At 38.5% G+C, this 25,338-nt stretch overlaps 1 protein-coding gene across 6 annotated transcripts in view; it reads left to right on the forward strand.

The window, feature by feature from the left end:
• The window catches only part of MATN2 (matrilin 2), a 70,873-nt gene that overhangs the window by 17,874 nt on the left and 27,661 nt on the right, over positions 1-25,338 (forward strand). For all 6 annotated transcript variants that reach the window (XM_065629462.1, XM_065629466.1, XM_065629464.1 and 3 more), the window contains exons 3-6: positions 5,336-5,905; positions 10,899-11,021; positions 15,353-15,475; positions 22,019-22,141. In XM_065629462.1, coding sequence (XP_065485534.1) covers positions 5,336-5,905; positions 10,899-11,021; positions 15,353-15,475; positions 22,019-22,141 — 939 coding nt within the window. The remainder of the gene's footprint in view (positions 1-5,335; positions 5,906-10,898; positions 11,022-15,352; positions 15,476-22,018; positions 22,142-25,338) is intronic.

The raw sequence follows: 25,338 nt of genomic DNA on the forward strand, positions 1-25,338 counted from the left end.
ACACCTGCAGAACCTCGTGCAGCACATATGTGTGCCGGGAAGGGGGTACTGAGCCATTTCTAACATTTACTTTGGGAATTAGGTGTGACTATATCTGAAACGCACCATACCATCCACTGCCCTTCTTTAAATTAAAATGACAAAAGAAAAGGGGTGGAAGTTAACTTGCACAAAATGTCTCACTAAAGCCAAGAAGGGCTTGAAATTACTGCTATATATTACTGCTTTCTTGGCAACAACCACAAAACATGTTTTTCAAACAGGAACAACGTTACATTAACTGCTGTGCACTTCATGCTTGATCTTTGCAATGAAGCTACTGCAGTTTCCTAGAAGGTCTATGTATGTGATGCATGGATATGTCTTTCTTCCCATGAGAGCATTTTGCTCATGGTATATTTATGAATGAATTGCAAATTTGAGTATTCTTTACTTGTATGATTGTATGGCAAGAAGATTAAACCTTCTTGATGAACTGAGAAATCTTTTGGAAATATCTGAGAACCTGTCAAATCCAATCTTTCTGGCTGTTTACTGAGATAGGAAAACCAGAATTGTGGACTTTAAGAACAAGTGTTTGATACCCAGCAAGTTCATATGTTTTTAAACAAATTTGGTAGGAGTTATACTGAGATTTATAAAGAAAGAAGTTGTAAAGTGAGGCAATTAAGATTGAGGGCTAGAGGGAAAATAAAATAAATAAAATGGCAAAGAAAGGAGAGAAAATTAGGAAGAAGTTTTATAATGTGTTAGCTGGAAGATCAGATTTCTCCTCTTCTATTTGATTCTGAGTGAAGACTTTTGTTCTGTTACTCAAAGATAAAATCTAAAAATAAACCTGGTGTTATTGCTGGCAGTGTCACAGAACGTGTGATTTTTTTGTGTATACGTTACTGTGGAATGAGCTAAGGAACACAATATATTGAGTCTTAAAATTGCCATTAGTGCATTGCCTGCTCAGGCAATAATTTTTCTATGATATCATTTTTTCTTAACTGATCTCAACCTTCCTTTTCACTTAACTTGTCTTAGTCTATAACAAAAATCTTCGTGGAACTAATAATGGTTATAAATTACTTTTTCAATGTCTTAGCTGTAGTATTTACCAAATTGAGCTAACCTCCTTTTGCTTTGCATACAGCAATAGCCTTCTTTAATATTTATCCATTCTCATGTATTAGCATAAAGACCTACATAACCAAATGAGTGATACCCAGGTTAAAAAAAAAAAAAAAGGTAAAGTATTAAGGAATCATAAAGATGCAGTACAACAATAGAAAATAAAGAACTCATTTTTAAACAGTCTTTTCAAGAGAGCTGGCTTGCAAAAACCTTTGAAAAATCACCATCTAAAACTTGGGTCCTTTGAATGTATTCAGTTTTAATATCCCGAAATAGAAATGTCTGAGGAAATTAAACAGTGCCAGGGGACATTCTTGGGCATTGGGACTCCGCCGTTATTGTTGCTGTTGAATTGCTGGAGTTGTCTCTGGCCCACAGTGATTAGCACTCCCCGGATAATCCCTGTGCGTGGTTCGGAGGCTACAGGGGGACAGGGATTATTCCCAGTAGGCAGCTTGCATGCAACCTCTCTGTTTTAGTGGGAAGGTGTGTTTAATTCTGTGGATGCAAGTCAACTGGCCTCTGAGCTTAGCTTGTGTCTTAGATTGCTCACAGAGTAGTCGCGTCCACATTGCTTATTAGGATGGGTCCCTGGCTCCTGAGACTTCCTGCATCATGCCTGCGGATTGCTTGAGAAAATGTTAATTGCCCTAGAGCAAACAATAGCAGGAACCGTTCTATGATTTGACAGCCTAGAAGAGTCAATTTAATTGCCCAGGAAAACTCCCTGGTGCTGCTTTAGCTATATTAAGGCAGTGTAGCATTAGTAAGAAATAAGCTGAGAGGGTACAAATGCAGTCTCAGACAGAGACCCTGGGTGGGTGAGCTAAATCAAAGCAGTGTCAACTTTTTCAAAGCCAAAGTAGGGGTTCAGGACGGAGCATAACTTGCTTTGAGAAAGGAGTAGAGGGAAACCTGCAGGGATCGGAGAAAATAATTTAATGGAATTTTCAGCTTTAGAGGAAATCAAGATGCTCAGTGTGAAATATTCTTTTAAGCTCTATTTTATGTATGTAGGTAATTGGATGCCAGCTGGATTCTTCCAGGGAGAACTGAAATTTCCTTTCATTGTTAATTTCGTGAAGGTGGCATCACTGTAACTGTCATTTACAGACAAACTGGATATTGAGTGGAGGAGGAGAATATATTTACTATTGACTTGACCTTCCCCTACCTTGTCCGTTCTTGTCTTGCCTCTCCTGTCTGTCCCTTGCCTTTGGATAATACAACTCATATGGAGGATTTTTTTAACTTTTGTGTTGGCAATACAAAACCTCTGCTGACTTAGAAGCAGGTTTATGGATGAGTAGCTCTTTTCAATGAGTATGTCACTTTTCATAAGAAGAGTGGAGGGGAATTACTTTTGGGTAAGAGGATGTTTGCCAAAGTTGTGAGAAAGTTCTCTGTTTAAATGTTAGAGCTGGTAGGAAAAAGGGGTTATATGCTAAAGAGGTGTCACTGAACATTTATCTGGGGAAATGAGTGTTCAGATCTGTTAGTCATTACTGATTGCTACTCCTCAAAGTATCACCCAGCTGGAGTTTTGCTTAGTAAAAGAGTTACACTTTATTTTTCGTTGAGCCCATCTCAGCTAAATCAACATTAATAATTACAAGGTTATTAAAAATCCCTAAGTCAGAAGACAAATATTTTAAATACATTTCAACTTGGAAATGTTTGGTATTCCTATAGATAGAATTTTGCTAGTGAAAGTAGTTTTGAAATATACTTTCAGACTGACAGATTTTTCTTAAGTAATTTAGCACAATGGGGTGTGTTTCTGGTAGGACTATCCACTAATGCCATCCAGGTTTTTTCCCACCAAGATTCACGCCTGACTTCAAAATATGTAGCTGATTCTTTTCAGACTAGGATCCAAATCTTTATATTCAATTTAAAAGGATTCAGCACCATGGCTCTAGTTTTGACTTGTTTTAAGGGAAATAAAACAGTAGTTATTTTACCCTTCTCCCTCCTCCGTCCTTCCCCTCATATAGACACACATATTCTTAGACTTTTTTTCTGTAATTATCTTTCTTTCCCTTTGTTCTGCTCCCACAAATCATATCTAGCATTATCTTCGTATTATAACCATGCTGTAATATTTCATGTTGTATTTGTAAAAGTCATTAGTAATTAGGTGTGCCACTAGGATAATAAGATGGAAAATAGTTAATATCTCAGGATATCTGTATCCCATTAGAACTGAAGTTTTGTTTCTGCTCAATTTGGCTTGCATTCAGCATCCTCTGATTTTGAAAGAATAAGCAACTCGAGCACTTATGAATAGAGCCATACTGTAGACTGCACATGAATAAATCCAGGCAGTCATTTTTATTGCCATCAGAGAGCATTTTTATTCTGTGCCCACAAATGTTCTTGGTAATCTATGAAAGAGGTCTCTGAGTTAACAAGTGAAAACAGGCATCTTGCTCAGCCCTTGCCTCGGCAGAAGGACACGGTTGACATTCATCAGCGCTCACAAGTGAGTGCATGTAAAGGCTTGTCTGTTGAGTCTTTGATTAGCCCACTTGTACTCATGCAGTATGACATGACCTTTAATTGTACAGTCAAATACTACTTTTCTACCGAGCATTTGCCTCATTGAGTGCACAAGATGGATGAGAGTGCACTGGGAATCGAGTTGGGTTGGGCAGTAGGGGAGATTACTGATTAGGGGTATCTCAGTAGGATGAGGACACCACTGCTGTTTGATGAGAATACTTACCACCTGTAATCTTTCAAGCAAGGCAGACAAATGGGCAACTAGCTACCTCACAATTTTATTCATAGCCACAGGAATCTAAGGACATGAGCAGACACAGTGATTGGAGCTGTAGGTTTATCTAACCCAGTGTCCTGTCTCTGACAGCAGTCAAAAGTGGATGCATACAAAAAAGTTCAAGAACAAGACAATACTACCTGCAGGTGTTCCCCTAACTGCCATGCGTTTGTTTCTCAGGGATTTCTTAATCTGGAAGGGTCTTTAGTGTAAATATTAAACCTCCATTGATTTCTCTTCACCAGCATCCCATTAAGCCCTTTAAAGTCTTTTTTTGCCATGTGCTGCCTTCTGTGGCAAGGCTTGCGGCTCACCTCCCCCTGCTTGCCTTAAGTCTGCTATGTACTGGCTGTGAGTGGTTCAGTCCCTATCCATTCTTATAATGCAACTCATCCCTATGTCTCGTATTGTTTCAAAACAGAAGGATGCTGAGCAGAAGCCAGAGGATGTACACGCAAAGTCCCAGAAAGCTGACAGCATGCCCAGAAGGCAGCCAGCCTTCCCTTCTGCTGTTATCTGTGATAGCTTGGCCTGCCTGACTGTGCAGTTGTCAGATACAGACATACCTTCAGTGACTCTTGGATAAAAGTACTGTTGATGGCTGAAACAGATTTCAGGAAGTGAATGAGTGGTCTTTTGGCCAAGCTGAGTGCCACTGTAGACAACAGGATTTTCTCTCTCATGCAGCCACAGAATTTCTGTGTAATGCTGAGCTAGTCCAATAGATGAGACTTCTCCCAGATGGCCATTAATTATGTGTTTTAAATCATGGGGTTTGAATTGCAGAAGTGCTGAGCACTCCCAGCTGCTGTTGACATCGAGAGCTGTACTTTGTACATGCAAAGTCCTGCTTGATGCCAAGTTCCCTGAAAAATCAGTCCCTTCATGTCTCATATTGGTGACTGCAACTGACAGATGCTTTTGACCTGAATTTCTTTGTGTTCTGTTTCCGTGTTTATAATGGAGAGCTGATACCACTCTGCCTCATCAGATTCTAATTCTCAGGCAGTACCACAAAAAACATCACAACGCACCTCACTTGAGTAGTAACTGTGTAATTCAGAGGGGCTTTCCATCCTGCGTGGTGTATGAGATCAAAATCTCAAAAACAATGACAAAACGGGGTACGGCACAAGGTACCCATTCCACTGCCATTAGCCATTCTGGGCACTGATCTCACCACCAAAAAAAAGAAAAGGTTATATATACACATACATATGATCTTGTAAGAGGCAGCATTTGTTATTTACTGGAGGCCGAATTTGTATTACTCAAGTAGCCTTAGTTCTGGCATCTCCTATTTTTCATGTATATTCCCACCACTTGTCAGAGTGTTTGTTTAGACAACATGTTTGAGACGTCAGGTCAACCTGAACCAATTTGCATTTCAAAATTCTTGTAAACTATTTTTGTTTGCATTTTGCCTTCCAGAAAATACTTGCAGCAACAAACATCTGGACCTTGTCTTCATCATTGACAGCTCTCGCAGTGTACGTCCTTACGACTTTGAAAAAGTGAAGGAGTTCATTTTAACCATCTTGCAGTTTCTGGACATCAGCCCTGATGCCACCCGAGTAGGTCTGATTCAGTATGGCAGCACAGTCAAACAGGAGTTTTCACTGAAGACGTTCAGGAGGAAGCAGGATATTGAAAGAGCAGTGAGGAGGATGATGCACCTGGCATCCGGCACCATGACTGGACTGGCTATTCAGTATGCATTGAACATTGCATTTTCAGAGTCAGAAGGAGCTCGACCTCTGAAACAGAATGTGCCCCGAATTATCATGATAGTGACAGATGGGAGACCTCAGGATCCAGTGGCAGAGATTGCTGCTAAAGCTCGTAACTCGGGTATCCTAATTTTTGCCATTGGAGTGGGAAGAGTAGACATGAACACGCTGAAGTCCATTGGGAGTGAACCGCATGAAGAGCATGTGTTTCTGGTTGCTAATTTCAGTCAGATTGAAACACTGACCTCTGCCTTCCAGACTAAACTTTGTGGTAAGATTTTTATCTATAGATTTGAATGTATAGGTGAAAGTAAAACACAGAAAAAATGCACATTCCCATTACGGTTTTTTGGGTTTTGGTTTTGGTTTTTTTTTTACATGGAACATTATCTGTTAGAATATATACATTGAAAAAAGGGAGACTAGCCAGACAACATTCAGAATAGCAGTCATACATGTGGAAAAACTAATTCTACTGCTAAGCATCATAAAATACGGTGTAATTCTCAGGGGTCATAAGCAGTGAGGCGAACACACATATCATGATTTTCCTATTCATTGCATAATAACAATACATTTACAACCCTCTGCTATCTGAATATTAGATAAGTTGTTTCATCTATTGATTTTAAATGTTATCTCCTGTTGTGGTTTAACCTAGCAGGCAGCTAAGTACCACACACAGCTGTTCACTTACTCCCTATCCCCAGTGGGATAGGGAAGAGAATCGTGGGGGAAAAAAATTGGTAAACCTTGTGGTTTAAGATAAAGAGAGTTTAATAGGACAGAAAAGGAAAATAGTACTAATAATGATAGAATATATAAAACAAAGCGATGCACAATGCAGTTGATCACCACCTGTCGACCAATACCCAGCCAGTTCCCTGGCTAACTTCTCCCTAGTTTATATACTGAACATGATTCATGTGGTGTGGAATATCCCTTGGCCAGTTTGTGTCAGCTGTCCTGGCTGTGCCCCCTCCCAGCTTCTTGTGCATCTCTAGCGTCCTCGCTGAAAAGTCTTTGACTTCGTATAAACATTGTTTAGCAACAACCGAATCAGTGTATTATTGGCATTCTTCTCATACTAAGTGCAAAACAGCACTGTACCAGCTACTAGGAAGAAAATTAACTCTATCCAGGCCAAAACCAGGACATTTCCATTAGTACTGAAACTTCAAACTGACAGTCTTAGTTCTTTAAAAAATTCTCTGGAGTTCATGGATTCTTCTTCCAAAGCTTACATATTAATTATTTGCAAACAATTATCTCTGTGGGTGCCTTGTGACTGGAAGTGAGACATGAAGACATGGTAGTGGTTTTAGGCCATCCATTTTAGATACAGAAAGTTAGGAAAAGCCATTACAGTGGTATTATTCATTCATACAATAAAGTAAATAATATTTTAATAGGTATTAATTTAAAACAGAGAAATTGTTTCCATCTCCAATTCCCTGATAAGAAGTTACCTTTTACAAATACTCTGGCATATGTAATGAATTTTATTCCAATCTGTGTACTTAATATAATTTTCTTTTTCATTTTTTTCCTGAGATAAATATGAAAGATCTTCATACAGATTTGGCATTTTCAGCAGAGTCCAGAAAAAGAATGCATGGTGAGACTGAATGCTCACTCATCTGTAGGGTTGTTTTTGCCAGAAAAGAACTGGGGCTTATTGTCAGGATAGTCTGGAGAATTTTCCTTACTTGGTCTTTTCCAAAATTGTTTCAAAGAGCAACAGGACTCCAGCTGAACTTCATCAGCACAAAGCACCATCACTGATACTCATGAGATAATAGATTTTTTCCTCTTTCTTCCTTGCCTTATTATTAACTGGTAAGATACATTTAAAACCAAAAAAAGAGTAAACTAAACATGGATTGAGAGTTTAAATGGAATGAACTGACTAGGCTATGTCTAGTAAATGTATTAGAGTTTTATAGCTCACTTTTAATCCAAATACACGTGATCCTCAATAAAACCACCCTCCCTGCAGATGGAGGAGTATGGAAGTGACAACGATTGCTGCTGCCTCCTTTTCTCAGGGAGTGCCTCCACAACATCTGCTGTGTCAGGAGCTGAAGGTGAGATCCAGAAATGCCCTTAAAAAACCAGGCCCAGAATCAACAGGGAATTTAAGCTGTTAGGATCTTATGGATTTTAAGGTAGTAAATTGCAGATCAGATCCTTATTATTATGAGTCTGGGCTGCAAAGTGGTGTTCAGCTTGCTGAGTTTCAACAGAGCAATCCAAGCATCGCATAGCCTCTGCTCCCTGCAACACCTACGTTCCTCCTAGGAAATGTGGTTGGTTTTTTAAGTCCTCCCCAGTGTGGACCCAGAGGCTGAGTTGAACATCTGGACATGTGGTTTCTTTGTCAGAGCAACTGAAGGCACCTACTGGTCAAGTCTCCTGGTGTGTGGTCTGCTGGGCTTCATGCTGTGGGAAAAGACCTTGGTATCTGAGCTGTCCTTGTGTCTGGATTGCCCTTATGCCTGTGAGATCGCGTTTTCATGGTTCCTGTGAAGGGAAAAACGTGGCCAAGTGAGGAAGCTCTGTGAGGAAAATAAAAAGTAAGCCAAATTAACCTCTGTTTATCCATGAGTGGCAGAGATTAGCCAGTGCCTAGCAGCTATATTCTCGGAAGAATCCATATAAACTGGCTGTGCTCCATCCTCTGCTGAGTCAGACTTTCCCTACAGTTGCTGCCTTTGGCTGCTAAAGATTTAGGGGTGTCAAAAACAGCAGTTGAAGCCAAGGGATCCCAGGGGCCTCTTTTCATTACCAGTCAGCAAGGTAAACGAGAACTAAACAGCATCCTGAGAAATCAGAGGCATGAGGAGTGAGACAGGAGTTGAAAACTCAGAAGAGAAGCAGAAATGGTGACAAAATCCAGGAAAGGAGGTGGAGATTGAGTAGGAGTGAGAAAGACAGAAATTGGGATGGAGCAGTCAAGAGCAAATAAATTCTTTATTTTTCTCCTGTAAAGTAGATAATGGTGTCATCTCTGTTTTACATGGGAGGAACGGAGGCACAGGAACAGGATTAAAACAGTCAAGATTTCCCACTAACTTTAAATATTTGGCTGAGTGCAATGCCTCGTCTGATTTTCTGGGGCATTTAGCATTTTTAGACTAATATGACATACCAGTCACAGCTCTGCATCCTTCACTTGGCAGCTGAGAGTGCCCTGCTTTCCTGCAAATCCAGATTCAGATGTCTCTAGCTGAACACATACAGTGTGAAGGTTAATGTTTGCTTGAAGATACTGATATAGTTGGTTTGCCCAAAATCAAATAAGGAGCCTGTGACATAGGCAGACATAAAATCAAATTCACAAGGCTCCCATTCAAATGCCTTAACTATGAGATCACCCTTTCTATTACTTTAGTCCCTGGCTGTGTCCACCAAACACCTCCTGCAACAAATGAAGTTGCAGAAATCATGCAGACAGCAGCCTCCTTCACGGCAGAAATCTGACTGAAGACCAGAGCACCTATTCCTTGAAATGGGTGCAACAGAGACACTTTGTAAAAAATTTCACTTGATAGTATGTCTGAAGGTTGGTAACAGATGGTAACAATATATTCTCAGAAGGGACTGAGGTAATGTGACACCTATCATTGAATGCTCCTTTTTTCTGTCTTTTTTCTTTATTCTTTTTTTTCTTTTTCTTTTCATTTTCTTTTTTCCTTTTTTCTTTTTTCTTCTGTCTTTTTTCCTTTTTCTTTTTTCTTTTTCTTCTTACTTCTTGCTTCTTTTTTATTTTTTCTTTTTTTTTCTTCAGTTTTTAGTACTCTTTTTTCAACCATATAGATTTACATTCTATAGCATTAGTATATAGTAAGATTTTCTGATGCTGAAACTACTGAAATGAGTATATTTTTAATTTGTCATATTTGAAAGTGCTTCTTTGGTTATAACAAGCTATACCTGATGTTGAAAGCTAGTGAAATATAGCCAGGAGGAAACTTCTGTTTAGAAAGCATCAGAGGTCATAAACTTCATTTTCAAAATGCCAGAAAGATGAAAAGACAAGAAGTCCTGGCAGGTCTGTATTCACATAAATATAAGTACTTGAGAAGTTTTATTATGGCAGAAAATTATGAGATCCAACAAGCTGATTAAGAGATTTGGTAATTGTGGTGGTTTGTGTATTAGTAATAAAGGCATAACTCCAGTAACCGTTCCAAAGATCAGATACACAGTATGCATCTCAAAACCACAGGGTTTTTTCTGCAAGTACCACACATACCACATGTTATTTATCAGGCTTCTGTCGTGGCTGCTAGAAGATTAGTTTTAATTTCTATTCCGTAACTGTTGAGCTTTGTCGACCTAGTGCAATAAAGAGCACATTAATCCCTAATTGTCGTTGAGCAAAATAAATTGTTTTCCACACAATGTTCTCTGAAAAGTAGCTCGCCTGTATATTACAGAAATTTCATACAAGAAATGCTCCAGTGGAAAGAAAACATGAACCAGATTTCTAAATTCCCAAATACTGATCTGGAGAAAAATAGTTCAGCAATGAAATTGACAGGATGGGTCCACGACTCTCTTTCTTTCCTACTGTCTCAGTCTGTTGCATTTTACTACTTGCTATTAGAGACATAAAATACAAACAGATTAAAAATAAACTCAAGAAGACTTACACGCTGGAGTGTAGCTCAGCTCCCACTTACTGAATCTTGGAGGTGCATGACCTCAGCATCATCATGTATTGCTTGTATGTTCCTCAACATTAATAACTAGGCAAGGAGATTTGTTTTGTACTCGTTCTTCTTTAGTATTGTGCTGTGTGGCAATTTTCTTCATTCAATAAATTGAATGTTCTCTAGAACAGTTTGTATTTAAATTCCACTTATTTTCTAAATTTGAATGTGGTAGTTTTATTTCATTGTCTTCTGGGACCACCAAGTAATTAGTGTTTCCATATACTCTATTGTATAATTTTATTTTGTTTATATCTCCATTCCACATGCAATTGCATGTCCAAAACCGTGCCACCAATGTCAACCAGACAAAAAACCTCCTAAATTCCTACTTTTTTTTAGGAATTATATGAAGTACTCTTTGTCATGGGTTTTTTACAGTCTTGCAGGCTTAAGCTTCCATTTTTGTCTTTACTGTCAACACATAATTTGAAATTTCTAAATTACTTCAGTAAAATTTTCTGCACCAGTTGTTTTTTTTTTTTTCAGTTGTGACCACACGTAAGTTAGACCAGCAGTTAATAACCCTTTACTTTTTTTTTTCAGTGGCCCATATGTGCAGTACAGTTGAGCATCGCTGTGATCACTTCTGCATAAACACCCCTGGCTCCTACGTATGCAGATGTAAACAGGGATACATTCTGAATGCTGACCAGAAGACCTGCAGCAGTATGTTGTCTTTCTTAACTTTTTGCTTTTTTGCTCCCAAAAGGTGTTTAATATCACATGTTGGGCTCATAAAGAAGGGCTGAGCTCAATATATAATTAATGGTAATCATCCAAAAGTGTTTGAAAAGGTGAATTAATTATTTTGTGTAGATGAAGTTCTTATAAACCCTTCTGAAATACATTAAGCTAATTTTTATACACAGCTCTGCAGAGGTACACTGTAACTACGTAACATTGCATTTGAATTTTATTGGTGTAATAAGTTCAACAGTGAAGCAACAATCAAAGAAAGAACTGATTTATCATGTCACATCAAGTGAATCCAAGTGCTTTAGTAATTGATCTAGATAGCAGCCAGTACTAAGGTACAATAAACCCCATACTAGACAACTGTGAAATAACTTGCCTTTCTAGAAGATTCTTCCTGGAAAGCTGCTGCTTGAAGTATAAAGGTTTGCAACCATTCAAATAATAGTTTCCTAAGTCTAGCTTATGCTCTCAATTCCTTATTTAAAATGGTTGACTTTTTTCAGTTTTAAGTTACTGGCTTTATAGTTTATAATAACAAACTGTATTTCACTTCAGTTGTGATCTTTGTAAGCAGTGTTTCTTTGTCCATTTTAACTTGCTTCCTAGTGATTAATAGCAGACTACATTAGATAGGTATGCCAAATTTATTTCTGTATCCACCATTATTTTGAAGAAAATTATAGAATACTGGTTTTAATTACTTGTGGAAAATGTCATTGCCAAACATGATGTTTCTTAATCCCATGCCAGTGCATGGATTCAAGTAAAATTTGCCAGACTGATTCTAGCCAGAAGAAAAAATTTGGAAAACACCTTTTCAAAAAGCTGGAGACAGTCACAGTGAGACCATAGGGTGGAACCCTCACAACTGATAATTTAGAATTAAAGTGAAGGGTGCAAGCTCAAATCCTGTCCTTGTGTTTGAACTCACATGTTCCACATCTCAGGAGAGTGGCGTAAAACAGTCAGGTAGCTGGGGATTAGAGGGTTCTGAGTCTCTCTTGCTTAGTGTTGTATTTTGTGTCAAATACTTAATGACCACTGAAAAAGTGGGAGTGTGTCAGTATCTGAGGTTACTCTGCAGGTTGGGTATTAGAGTCCTCGCACATGCAGTGAGACACAGTTTCAGTCAGAGCCTCAGTCGAGAGGAATAGGAGCAAAAGAACGTCAGCACCAGAGTGATTTAGGCATTCTCACTGCTGCGTGGAAGTGTCTTCAGACCCTTTAGGCTACAGCAGCTTTTGAGCTGTTCGCCTCCTGTAGGGTCAAGCTATAGAATGAGTTGCTTTTAGGAATCTCTGTTTTCTAGTTCTCACCAGCATCCTTCACCAAATGTAGACATCTGTCACATGCATGTGTGTGAATTATAGGGGAATGTTTTATGTTAAATGGATCAAATTTAACATTTAATTCGTGGTTTTGTTTCCTCAAGAAGATGCAAAAAAAATCAGTCGAATCTGGAATATTTCCTAATTATTATTTGGTTTAGCAACTGAGCCAAGACAAGAATAGTGACAAGAACAATTTTCATACTGCCTATTTTCTCTCCTTCTGCATATTTGCTACAGCTCTTCAGAAGGAGGGTGGTCAGGATCCTAAATAATGGCTCCAACTGTGTAATCACATTTCAATTCTGTTCTTCCCATTGTGTCTCTCTTGCAATGCTTCTCATTTAAAACTTTTGTATCCTTTAAGCCTTTCTTTTAAAGCCTTCTCATGCTATTAATTTTCTTAAATATTTTTAAGAAATAATTATTTTGCTTTCAATTTTCTGGAAATTATTTGAAATTCAAAATTGCTTTATTTTTCCCACTCACACTTTTTCCCCATCCTCACCCCTAGCATCAATTTTGACAATTGAATTTTTTCGAGTCAATTAAAAAAATTAATTACAAGTATGAAAAATTCTTTCTTTACTGTGTCTCTTTTTTTATTGTGTTACATTCGCATAGTTTTTATCAGCCAGTAGTTCAGCTTTTGAGCACTGCGCTGCTTCAAATTACAGATTAATTTCCAAGAGAGTTTTGGAATTGTGTGTAGTTTTCCTACTGGTGACCCATGCACAGTAGCCCTCAATATGTTCCCTCTACCATTTTTCGAAGCCCACTGCTGCATTGCTTTACTTTATTTTTAGCTATGATTCAGTCTTATATTAGTTTTCCCCACTTACCTGTCACACATTATTTGCTTGACTGTGGACCTGCTTTGATCATGTCATATGATGCTAGATTGCAGTTTGCTAAATATGAAAGGGAAATGGGTCATTCAATGTGTTTGTAGCCTACTTCTAATGGACATTTTCTACATCACCAACCTGTAAACTAATTTTAACAATTAGCACTGGAAATCTAATACTGAGAGCCATCAAACTGGCCTTAAATGTGCAAATGGATGGTGTAAATCGTTGGTGAAGGAGGAAGATGATGCAGTAGCAGTCTAGACAAGGTCAGACCATTATGTGGAAAAACTCTCCAGAGAAGTAACGGAATTCATTAGGAAAGGGCAACAAGCCTGGCCAAGCTGGACAGCTTATTTCTAGGGGTAAAGGAAAGGATGGCAATAGAAAAACCCACAGTCTGTGATCATTTTAGTTACCTTCATTGTGTGCTGATTGTCCACAAGTGCAGAGAGACAACATGTTCCTCACTTGACCTCTAAGTAAAATAAATCTTCATTGTGTTTATGTTTAGTGCAATAAATGATCAACGTAAACCAGATGTATTTATCTAAGGTTTGGATGTATTTGTCAGTTCTTTCATGAACAAATAGTTTCCTTACATGTATATTTTAACACTTTCTAAATTAAACAATGCAGAAAAGATGAAAGGTATGTGCCTAATGTTATACTATTTTTTCATTCTTCTGTTCTCCTTTTTTATATTGTGAGAGTACATCATGTCAGTATCCAGTTCTTAAAAGCTCTTAACCAAATGGCTTCGATCAGCAATGAATTGATAACTATGCTTCAGTCTGGAAAAGGGTGCATTTCTCTTTTGAACAGATGATAGTTTTGTTTCTTGAAGCATTTCATTATAACGTTATTTCCAAAACAATTATTTCCTTGCATAGAAGGAAGAAAAAGCAACTGGGCTATCTTCCAGAATAAAACTAGGGGAAACTAAGGGAAAAATTTATTTTGTTTAACTTGAAATATTCTTATATTTATTTCATGAACATGGTTTTGATCCGTGTAAAGGATGCTCCTTTCACAAACTTGGCCTAACTTTTCTAGAGAAGAGTGGTTGTGTCAGATAATGGCTATTCTTTACTCATTACACTGTGTTTGTTTGTTTAACTTAATCTCTTCCATTCTTCTCTAGAGATGTTCAGATCTTACATTAATACATAGAATAGTACAAAAGAGGAAATGTGGCTGAAACAAGCTGGAAAATTATCTATTCGTGGATATTTATACTGGAACAAGAGAGTTAAATGACTGTTTGTGCTGTTCATCATGCCGCTTGATATGAAGCAGACAGCTATAAAAGAAAATTTATATTTGCTTGGCTAGTTTCTTCAGACATGTTCCAAAAGCCTTCTTTGTGGCTATAAATGATCATTATGTGTGTCTTTGGGCCTGATTCTGAGCAACACAAAGTATTCTGCTTTCCAGAGATTTCACTGGGAGATCTTGGGGTTCTCAGAAACCTTAATCTATTGAAAAGAAAGCCCAATGTGCTTCATTGGTCAGGTGCTGAACTGACCTCATTTGTCATAGTAATTTTTCTAATGAGACCTTTTGCTTGGGAGGGTTAACTTGCTATGGTATTTTGCACAAAACTGAAAAATTATAAAACCCAGAAATGAAATATCCCCAAGTCTTTTGGTGTTGTGTTTTCCTTTTCTTTCCCTTTCCAATCTTGTCATCATTCATCTAGGAGGGTTATAAGAAAGAGAGAGAGAAAGAGAGAAAGAAAGGAAGGAAGGAAGGAAGGAACCCACAAATAAATACTTTTTTCTTTTTCTTTTTTTTTTTCCCAAAAAAACCCCAAAGAATGTCCTTCAAATTTTTTAGAGAAATATACAGTCAAGCAACTATACTAGGCACCATTGGTATTCTGTTATTCTGTTATCAATAGTTGTTGCCTTCTGCTGAAGGAATGAGCTCCTCAGCTTTGAGTGGTTGTTCCTGCTGGCTTAAGAGTTTCACTGTTTAGCAGAACATTGGCATAATCTGTGTTAGAATGAGCTCATCTCTAAAAAGCTGTTCATAGCTTCCTGAAATTTATTTGTGATCTATAGTCCGCCTGTGCATTATAGAAGGTCAAAGAATTTCATATTCATGCAATTATGTTTTGTAGCTCAGGACCTTTGTGCTGTGGAGAAACATGCCTGTGAGCAGATTTGTGTGAACACACCTGGGTCTTATGTCTGCCAGTGTTACGAAGGGTATGAGCTTCATGCAAATGGAAAGAATTGTATTGGTGAGTATGAGTTTACCAATTCACATGTCTCTCTTCACACAAACCAAAGGGAAATTCAGTGTAACCTAGTATCTAGTTTAACCACAGACAATGATGGGAAGCTCTCTTCTCCTGTATCAGTGGTAGATAAGGAAGAACACATATTGGCGTGTATGTACGCCTTTGCTGATAATGAATGGTGCCTTGGGAAAATTATTCCAACGAATTTCACACAGAAAGTAACATTGCTGTTTTGAACACACCAGATGTTTTATTCCAGATCCATGTAGGTGGCCAGTAATGTATTGGCATGACATATGTGACTATTATAAAGCAAACAAAGCCAGACAAACTTGGTAGCTCCTCTTCAGATAGAAGTTATACACAGAGAAACTTGGAAGTGGACAATTTCTTGCCATTTCTCACTTGGTTTTATGGTCATGCCAGGAGAGATTTCAAACTCTTTTGGGGAAGATGACTTTAAGGAAAGTTTAGCCCTCCATAAGAAACCAAGCACAATGTGTAGTTTTTGCTATAGGCAGTAAAGAGCTCTACTGCCATATAAGTAGCTCGCTCTTCTTCCACATTTATACACAGTAAATATTTTTAGCATAAACTTTTTCACTAGCCTATTAGCTTTCTCATGAAGTTTTTATCCTGTGCTACATTTCGGTAAAATATTGTCTTCTGGTATCCACCACAAAAAAATTCCTAGTAAGTCCTGGTTGCCTTATTTGTTAGGTATTCTCTTCAGGCAAACACTTAAATGCATGCTTAATTTCAAATACATGCTGAAAATCCGTGGAAGTGAATCCAAGTGAATCCTTGGCCGCAAATCTGCCTCAGGCCACCACAATGTTCTTGTCGGGAAGCTTACTCTTTCTTGTCCTTTTAAAGAAGTCTAACATTGTGTAATCTGTCTCTTATTACCTTCACAGAGCTATTACCTTGCAGAATAAGTCTATTTTGAGATGCAAAATAGACAACAGTTTAGGGAACTGAACTTTCTGCATGTAGTTTCACATGGGACACACAAATGAGGTTTGGAGATTTTTTAGACCTAGGATAACATATGTGGTTTTGAAGAACATTCGCTCTGTACTTACTCTTCAGAAATGTTTCTCTTACTTGTAGCTTCATTATCTCAGTATAGAACTGATTAAATTCCTCAACATAATTTATCCCCAGTACACTAATATACCATTTTAAGAACCTGCTTTCTGAAGTTGAATTGTTTTGAAAATGTAGCTAATGATGGCTGTTTAGGCAAGATGACCTGTTAGATGTTCTGGCCCAAATATCTACATCTAATGCTCCACAGAAGTTCATATAATAACCTTAGCTAATCCTCATGACCTTTACCTATGTTGGGATAAAGCATATATTTCTCTGCTATTGATTTGACTATATCCTGAGACAGAACATTCGTCACATTTGGCAGCTTCTTTCATCCTTAATTCTTTCCTACCATATATTCTAGTCTGAAATATTCACCCTTAGTGTCATCAGCTGTTGTTGCTATTTTCTCTCGATTAAGTTGGAGGCGCTTTACAGCCCAAGATATTCTTACCAGGAATATAGATACCATAGCATTGTAGAGATAAAAATAAATTTTAGTAAAATTCTTTGTATGTCAAACCTGGTATTATCCTCTATAATATAAGAAATAAAAGTCTATTCTTCTTATTAAAAGCTTCAAAATATTTCTGTGACATTTGTTGTATTTCTTACAGTATCACTTGTTTCTGGCCTGTTAATCAATTCTCTGCAAAGTCTGAAGAGTACTATTTGAAGGTGTGATACATCTTTAACATTTTTTCTACCTCCTCACTTATTGTTGTCAACATGCAGAGATATAGGCCTGTTATAAGTTCTGTTGATGACATTTGAAGCTTTCATATTCTCTATTATTTTCAGTTATTTTCAAAATACAGTTCATGCATGGGTTCACTATGGTAGCTTACATTTTATAGCTGTCTTTCCTCTCCACTTGATTTCTATTCATTTATACCTGGTTTATCAAAAACCATGTACTCATGCTATTCATATCCCTGCAATAATTAGCAGTATTAATTGTGATTTTAAAGCACATTATTAGCACTTCTGTTTTTCAATTTTCTTTTGCGTTTATTTGACCATTTAACTTTTTCATATCTTGCTGATGCATGTGAACGGTTCAATGTATATTAATCATGTTTTACCTGTGAAGAACTTAGCCTTGCTACGTTTGCTGAACAGGAAAAGATTGTCTGGTAGTTTGCAGTTTGATGCTAATTTGTCTGTGAATGGTATTAGCTGTCAGTTTCCAGGATTTTACTTGTCAGATTTGAACAATTTGAGATTTTTAAAGAATATGCTACTACCAAGAAAGAACAGCTTCTGCAGATGTGATCACCAGTGAACAACAATCCTTGCTGGAAAATCTTGTAAAGGAGACTGTGTATAGTACTGAATCAGTAGTGATAACTCTCAGTTTTCATTACTCTTAAGCTAGTTAACTGTTCCTTTCTGTGAATTATTTATTATAAAATGAGCAGGATCATAAGAAGATCATGATGTACGCATATACCAGAGATCACTAAGTACAACAACAGTTTTGCAAAAAGCAGTGACTTCATTAAGGTTACTTTCTCCATTCAGAGAATGAAGAGAGAATTTCAGTAGGACATACACATCATCATTGTCTCAAAGAGCCATAGGTTTCTCTCTAAGATATCTAAGACTTCTAAAATTTTAACTCCAGCAGAAGTAAATGAGAAAGTGAAGAAAACTCTTCTCACAGTCAGGTTTATTAAGTTGTCTTCCTCTTTTCTGATGGGCTAATTTCTCTGGTTAAGGATCAAAGGCAATACTAATTGTTTCGTTGACACACGAGTTGGCCAGTTGGCAATAATTAAATAAAAGCTCACAACCAGCAGCTTGCAACATATCCATTCCAAGTGACCACTGAATGGCCAACCACTCTGAGTGTTTGCAACACACAGTTCATGAGAAAATTTGTAGACTAAACGATATTTGAAACTGTCTGCTCAGTGACAGGTATGGCTGGCAGAGCACTATCACTTTGCCTTTTTAAACAGCTTTCCATGTTAGCTGCCCTCCTTTCAAATAAAAAAATATCCTGTCAGTTGAAGTTTGGTGGTAATGAGCTATTCTTTCTCCATCATGTAGCTGGACACTCAGTCTCTCCACCTTCATGGTGTAGCTGGACATGCTGTCCTCTCTTTCCTGGCACCAGTGCTAGACTGTCTCTGTATTGCTGCAGCTGTTGGGCTTGGAACCTCTTCTCCTGGCAGTGGTTTGGCTTCTGGCACCTCTCTGCAGTCCTGGCACTGCTACATTTTTGGGCTGCTTTCTAGGTTCTTACGAGTCTTCTGTAAGTCTGCTCTACTCTTCTCTCACATTCTTTTTCATCCTCCTTATGCTTGTACTTACTCTGTCGCCTTTTCTTCTTGCCCTTTTCTTCTACTCTTCTTCTTACTTTGTTCTCCTAAGCCTGAGTAACCTGTATAAACATCACAGGAGTAAAACAACAACATAAGAGAAAGGTGACCTACGCTGTCCACAGTTCAGAGAGGGCAATGTAAGCACGCAGAGTGTAGAACTGGTCACTGGAAGCAAAAGATGGCTCTCGTCACTTACCAACTAATTCCAGGCAAGAAAAACAGGGTGCAACAGACATGGGGAGATGGCAACTGAATTAATTGCCTGCTCACTAAAAAGGTCATTAATTCATCCTTTGTAAAAGTTTCTTATTGAAATAGGCATGGGTTAACATTAAAAGCAGTGAGATACCTAATGTTCGCATTCTAATGTGTATCTCATGACTCATTACAGAGATACAAAAATAATAAAACTTTAAAAACCCAGGAAAATATTGTTCTGCTTTTCTCTTATACAAATTGTGTATATTTTCTATAAACCAAGTGAAGGACTAGTGCCAGTCTGCAAGGCTAAGCCTGCCCAGGATTAGGGCAATTTGTGTACAAAAATTATTGAAAAAAGATACTTATCTCCAAAAGCAACTGTCAAGAGAGAATGTTCTCGCTTCTTAAGTGTCTTAGTGGAAAGACATTATTTAAGTTTATATGCTCATTATTGTTGCAGGGCAATGGACTTACTACTGTGAGTAAGAGGTCCCCAGAATTAATGTGAATGGAAAAAAGCAAGCCTGGAAGAATTAGGTTGTCGTGGTTTTGGTTTTGTGGGGTTTTTGTGTGTGTGTGTTTGGTGGTGGTGGTGGTGGTGGGTTGGTTTGTTTGGGTGTTTTTGTGGGGTTAGTTTGTGTTTTGTGTGGGTTTTGTTGGTTGGTTTGTTTTCCCCCTATTGGTCCACAGTATGTCAGGAGTTGCATAGCTGTAAGAAGGCACAGTTCCTCCCTCAAGAGAATGTTATCTGAAAGTGCTTAGGGTTATAGTTGCTCAGATGTTGATAATAAAGCTTTCTAAGATGTGTTTAGTCATCTCTCAAACAACCAAGCTGGTGCAAGGGCTGGAAGGAATGTCCTGTGAGGAGCAGCTGAGGACTTTGGGCTGGTCTAGTTTGGAGAAGAGGAGGCTGAGGGGCAATCTCATTGCTCTCTACAGCTTCTTGAGGAGGAGACTTGGAGAGGTGGGTGCTGAGCTCTTCTGCCTGGGATCCAGTGACAGGACACGTGGGAATGGTTCAAAGCTGCACCAGGGCAGGTTCAGATTGGGCACGAGGAAGCATTTCTTTACCGAGAGGGTGGTCACACATTGAAACAGGTTTCCTGGACAGGTGATCAATGCCCCAAGCCGGTCAGTGTTTAAGAGGCATTTGGACAATGCCCTTAACAACATGTTTTAACTTTTGGTCAGCCCTGAAACGGTCAGGTAGTTGAACTAGATAATCATTGTAGGTCCCTTCCAACTAGAACTATTCTATTCTATTCTATTCTATTCTATTCTATTCTATTCTATTCTATTCTATTCTATCCTATCCTATCCTATCCTATCCTATCCTATCCTATCCTATCCTATCCTATTCGCATTTCAGTAGGGTTGAAATGCAGAAGAGGAGGTGAATTTATGGAGCGATCCGTATGGGCTGTTTCCCAGATATGATGCTGGATAGAAAAAAATATATATTCTTTAGACTGCTTAGGTCTTAATGTGTCTTTTAAAACATTTGAAAATGTGCGTAGGTTAGAATTAATTTAAGAGGAAGGCTGACTAATTGTATGACACATTATATCCTTGAAATATGTATTCAGTAAATATGTTTTTATATGAAGTTATTCAGTCTGGAAACAGGAAGGCGCTTGCCAGGAAAATGGTCTCACATAGAAGCCAGTAAGTAGTCTAATGGGGCTTGATTCAACACAAATATTCTGGAGGGTTAAAAGAAGCTCTTTCAAAGTAACTAAATTGATTATCTGCCTTCCTGACTAGATGACCTTGACCTTAGCACACCTAAGTATTCACATGATTTGCAAAGGCAGAGCTATTGGAGAAGGAACTGATTTCATTAAAACAAATTACTGCTTCTTGAAGCAATTTGAGAGGCACAGCAGTATAAAGTAATGAAAAAATTACTCACTTGGCCAAGGAGGGGAAGCTGTCTCGTTAAACGTCTGTGTGAAGCTGAGCACATTACTGTCTTCTGCAGAAAGAATGAGGTAAACTTGCCTAATGTGGGCTTGGCAGCTCTTTGGGGACAGAACACCTGCTTTGTCACTTATCTTTAATTTCTTCTAAGACTTCTGTGAAGAAACAGCTTAATCTGCAAAGAAATTAAAAAAAAACTTTTCACTTTTCACCTCTTCACTTCTTTTCACTTCTTCAGCTCTTTCGAATGGGCTGAATGGAGTAAGCTCTGAAGCATTACCTTATTACCCTTTGGAGATCAATCTGGTAGATATGGTTTTGTGTGATAAATGACTGGACTTACTAAATAAGTGACTGGACTAGCTATGGTGTTTTATTTCTCTCATACAAAAGGCGTTATGTAAGCACAATATCAGTGGACAATATCAGCCTGAAGCTCTCAGGCTTCACAGCTGCTATGCACAGGATGACTCTGGAGCACATGAGAGGGAATGAATGTACTGTGGGAGTCCTCAGTGTAGAAGGTATTGCCATGGGTCTCCTCCATACTCAGGCTACAGGAACAGCTCTTGAGAACTAGTACAACTGGGAGGGAACTAAGGAAAAGCAGAGCAATTCCAGGACTGGGACTGTAGAGACAGAAGACAGAACTAAATCAAACTGCTATGCCCTGGTCTACAGTGTGAACATCTGGACAGAGTTACTAACTGAGACATGGTTTCCAGATTTGAGAAAACATGTTGAGAAGGCTTCTGACAATCCGAGAGTTGATAAATGTTCAAAGGGTAGGAGAAATCATCCAGGACTCATGACAAATCAGATGTACCAATGGGTATTGAGCACGTACTGCTTTTTGCATAAAGGCTCTTCAGGACAGAAATTATGTCAGCTTTTACTTTTTTTATAGCTACTGTGTGTAACTAGTACCATAATCTCTGTACATAATAGTTCTAATTTTGTTTTTCTAATTGTATGTGTTGGTCTTGTTCTTTTTCAGTTGTAGACTACTGTGCTTTGGATAACCAAGGTTGCCAACATGAGTGTGTTAACACTGAAGACTCCTATTACTGTAGATGCCACCCTGGGTTCATTTTAAATCCAGACAAAAGAACATGCAGAAGTAAGTTGTGATAAGGTTAAATTGTGAACACTTTGTACTTCTTATGTCTTCCAGTTCTCAGCAGTAATGCTCCCACTGATCCTGGGAACACTGAATAATGCATCAGGTATAGAAAATGTTGGAGTACGCTCCAAGCCAAAGGTCATGAAAGCAATGAAAGTTGTTTTGGGGGGTAATTTATCTTTTGGGGAGAGAAATTAGGGTTTTCTTCTATGAATAGGAAGCTTTTAACATGAGACCAGGCTCCTTTTTCAATAGTAAAAGTCAAAAGCTTTGTCTTGCATAGTTTCTTTGATATCCAGATTTTTCAGTTAGAGTGTCATCTCCCCAGCTAGGTAAAAAACTAAGTCTGAACAAGACAATTTATAATCAACTTGTAAGACAAGCTACAATTAAACAGAGTAGTTTCACAATCAGAGGAAACGTTGCAGCCTGTTTTTCTATGGATTTTTCTCAGGAGCTTCCATGTTTCCACCAGGTTATAATAACTTCATAGCTTTGCTTGTTTGTTGTTTGTCAAATTTGATTGTTACTGGGCTAACAAGCTGAAAAATTACCAGAGGTGGGAGGGAACATGAAGCGGAAGGAAACTGACAGACCAGAAAGTACTTTTGCCAAGGATTCCCTTACTTGGGAAAACAAACTAAAACCTCCACAGTGTTTAATGTCATAACTCACTTTCAGAAAATGTGAAAGGAAAACCTTAATGTACATTCCTAGTACAAAATTCAAAAATATGGATCTTGATAAAGAAATGTTGCTATTCTGTCTGTAAGCAGACAAACTCCATTAGTTTTACATGAGTAGAACTGCTGATGCCAGTGGTGAATTTCGCCTACATTATTGAATAATGTGTACAAATATTATTTCTCAAAAAATGCATCAATACAGAACTGCATTTCTGTGCTTTTTACAGCCTTGGAGGCCTTTCAGTCTTAAGGATGAGAGACTATGTTAACTTATAGACTACATTATGTATTATGCTTGATATCTTTTTCACTTCATTTTAACATTTAGAAAGCATCTAATCCAGGCTGGACATCTGACCTTATGATCAAGGGAAAGAGACGTGTACTTCTAGAAAGTGCTTGCTCACAGCTTTGACACAAATTTATGGCAGTGTCTGTACTTTCCTTGACTATGCAGGGAGTCTGGATGACTTGTCAGACTAGACACCTAATTTCAAATGCTGGCTGGACAGGATCTCTGGAGTCATCTACTCTAGCTTCCTCTTTAAAATGGAACTGCCACAGACTGTAAACTGGGTCAGCTATGATTTTGTCTAGCTAAGTCTCAAAAAGCTTCAATGGAGAGTCCACAGCCTCTCTGGGCAACCTGTTCCACTGCTGTACTATCCCTCTGGAGAAAAATTTTCCTCATGTCCAACCTGAATTACCCAAACCACAGGTGATGACCGTTGTTCCTTCTTATATCATCTGACACTACCAAAAGGGTTTAGCTCCATTACCTACAACAAGTAATCGTGGGCTGCAGTTAGACACCTTCCTCTTCACCACACTAAATAAGACCAGATCCCTCAAGCTCTCTGTACGAGCTATGTGGACTATGTCCCAGCAGCCTTCATAGGTCTCTGCTGAGCCCTCTTCATTTTATTCCCCTTACAGGGGAAGAAGGGAAGGGATTGTTCTAGAACTGGACAAACTATGTCAAATGCAACCTCATCAGCGCTGAGTACACCAGTGTAGCCCAGTATGAGGTTTGCTTTTTGTGTAGCGAGAGCACGCTGTTGGCTCAGATTACAGCTCACACTCTCTGTGAACTTCAGACCACTGGATTTAAAATGTTTGTAAATTTAAAATCTTTACCATGAATTTCTACATATTTGGTTTACATACTGAATCTCGGGGACGATTGCCACCTAGCCAAGACTCACACCCATGCCAGAGCAGATCTCTGCATCAGCAAGCAGGCCTGGGCCTGGGGTGCCAGCTCCTGAGGTCTCATGATTACCTCAGAATCCTGACTTTCCTTTCAAAAATAGAAAGTAAGCTTTCATGCTCGTGGCTACAAAGAAAAGGTTGAAAATGTAAATGTTATCAGTATGGTCAGGCATATCTGACAAATATTTTCTCTGGGAATTACTCCAGACTTCTCAGAATGAAATACAAAGAACACAGCTCATGAGTGCAACCCTGCCAACACCAGCAGAGTACTCCATGTGTGGCTGGAAGAGAGCAGCAAATTCAGATTACAAGTGAGGCGGGTAGAGGTCATTCCTAGCTACTGAATTAACTGTTAAGGGGACTCTTGCTGCTCCCCTCAAGAGGGCAGGTGGTGGCTTCTGCTTGTACTTGGGGGTGCTGACCCTTAGCTGTTGCTCTTTAGGAAGGCTCTCGTTTGAGTTGTGGATGGGTTCACATGAGCTGTAGCTGGCAGAGGCTTTCTGTTAGCATCCTTAATCTAGACTGTGTTAATGAAGCCCTGTCCACATTGTGTTTTTAGTGTTCCAAACATAATACCCTCAAACTTCCAACAAAGATAATAATACATATTTTTCAACTCTTGTGGTCATCTTCAGAGTGAGTTACCCAGGAAAAGTCTGTCCTGCACACCTGAGTTAGCAAGGATTTGAGCAGGTAAATGCAACGCAGCACTGAGTAGGTCTGGAAGGCACACAGCTGAATTCCTCTGATGCACATACGTGGCTTTATGGTTTCTGTCTCTTCAGTCCGCTCTTGAACAAACCATATTTTCTAATTATTTTTTATAGTAAACAGGTAAGATATCTATGTGTTATGTATATGTGTATGTGCATATGCTGTCATAAAAAAACTTTGGTAAATGAAATGTTCTATAAATATGTGGAGTGGAGTTTGTAAATTATTAAATACTCCTCTCAGGTTTTCTTAGAAAGTTACATTCCACTTCGTCCTGGAAATATAGGTCGTTAATTATAGCTAAGGGCTTTCATCAAATATAAAGGCTCAACTGCACTAGCCTGCCACACACACAAAGAACGAACAGTTTCTGCTTCAGGAAGCCAGTTACCTCTGGGAATAATAATTAACCTCTGAACTTCAGTTTTCGTGTTGTGTAATGAGGTGTTCAAAAGTGCCTGGATGTCTTTAAAAATGTGACTTACTTGCTTTGTGACTTGTTTCTCTATTTTTAGCAATGCTCAGGGGTCAAGGCCATTCTTTCACAAGTATGAATTAAGTCAGTCCACTGATAGAAAA

Source organism: Caloenas nicobarica, chromosome 2 (assembly GCF_036013445.1).
Source record: "Caloenas nicobarica isolate bCalNic1 chromosome 2, bCalNic1.hap1, whole genome shotgun sequence".
In the NCBI taxonomy this organism is placed as follows: domain Eukaryota; kingdom Metazoa; phylum Chordata; class Aves; order Columbiformes; family Columbidae; genus Caloenas; species Caloenas nicobarica.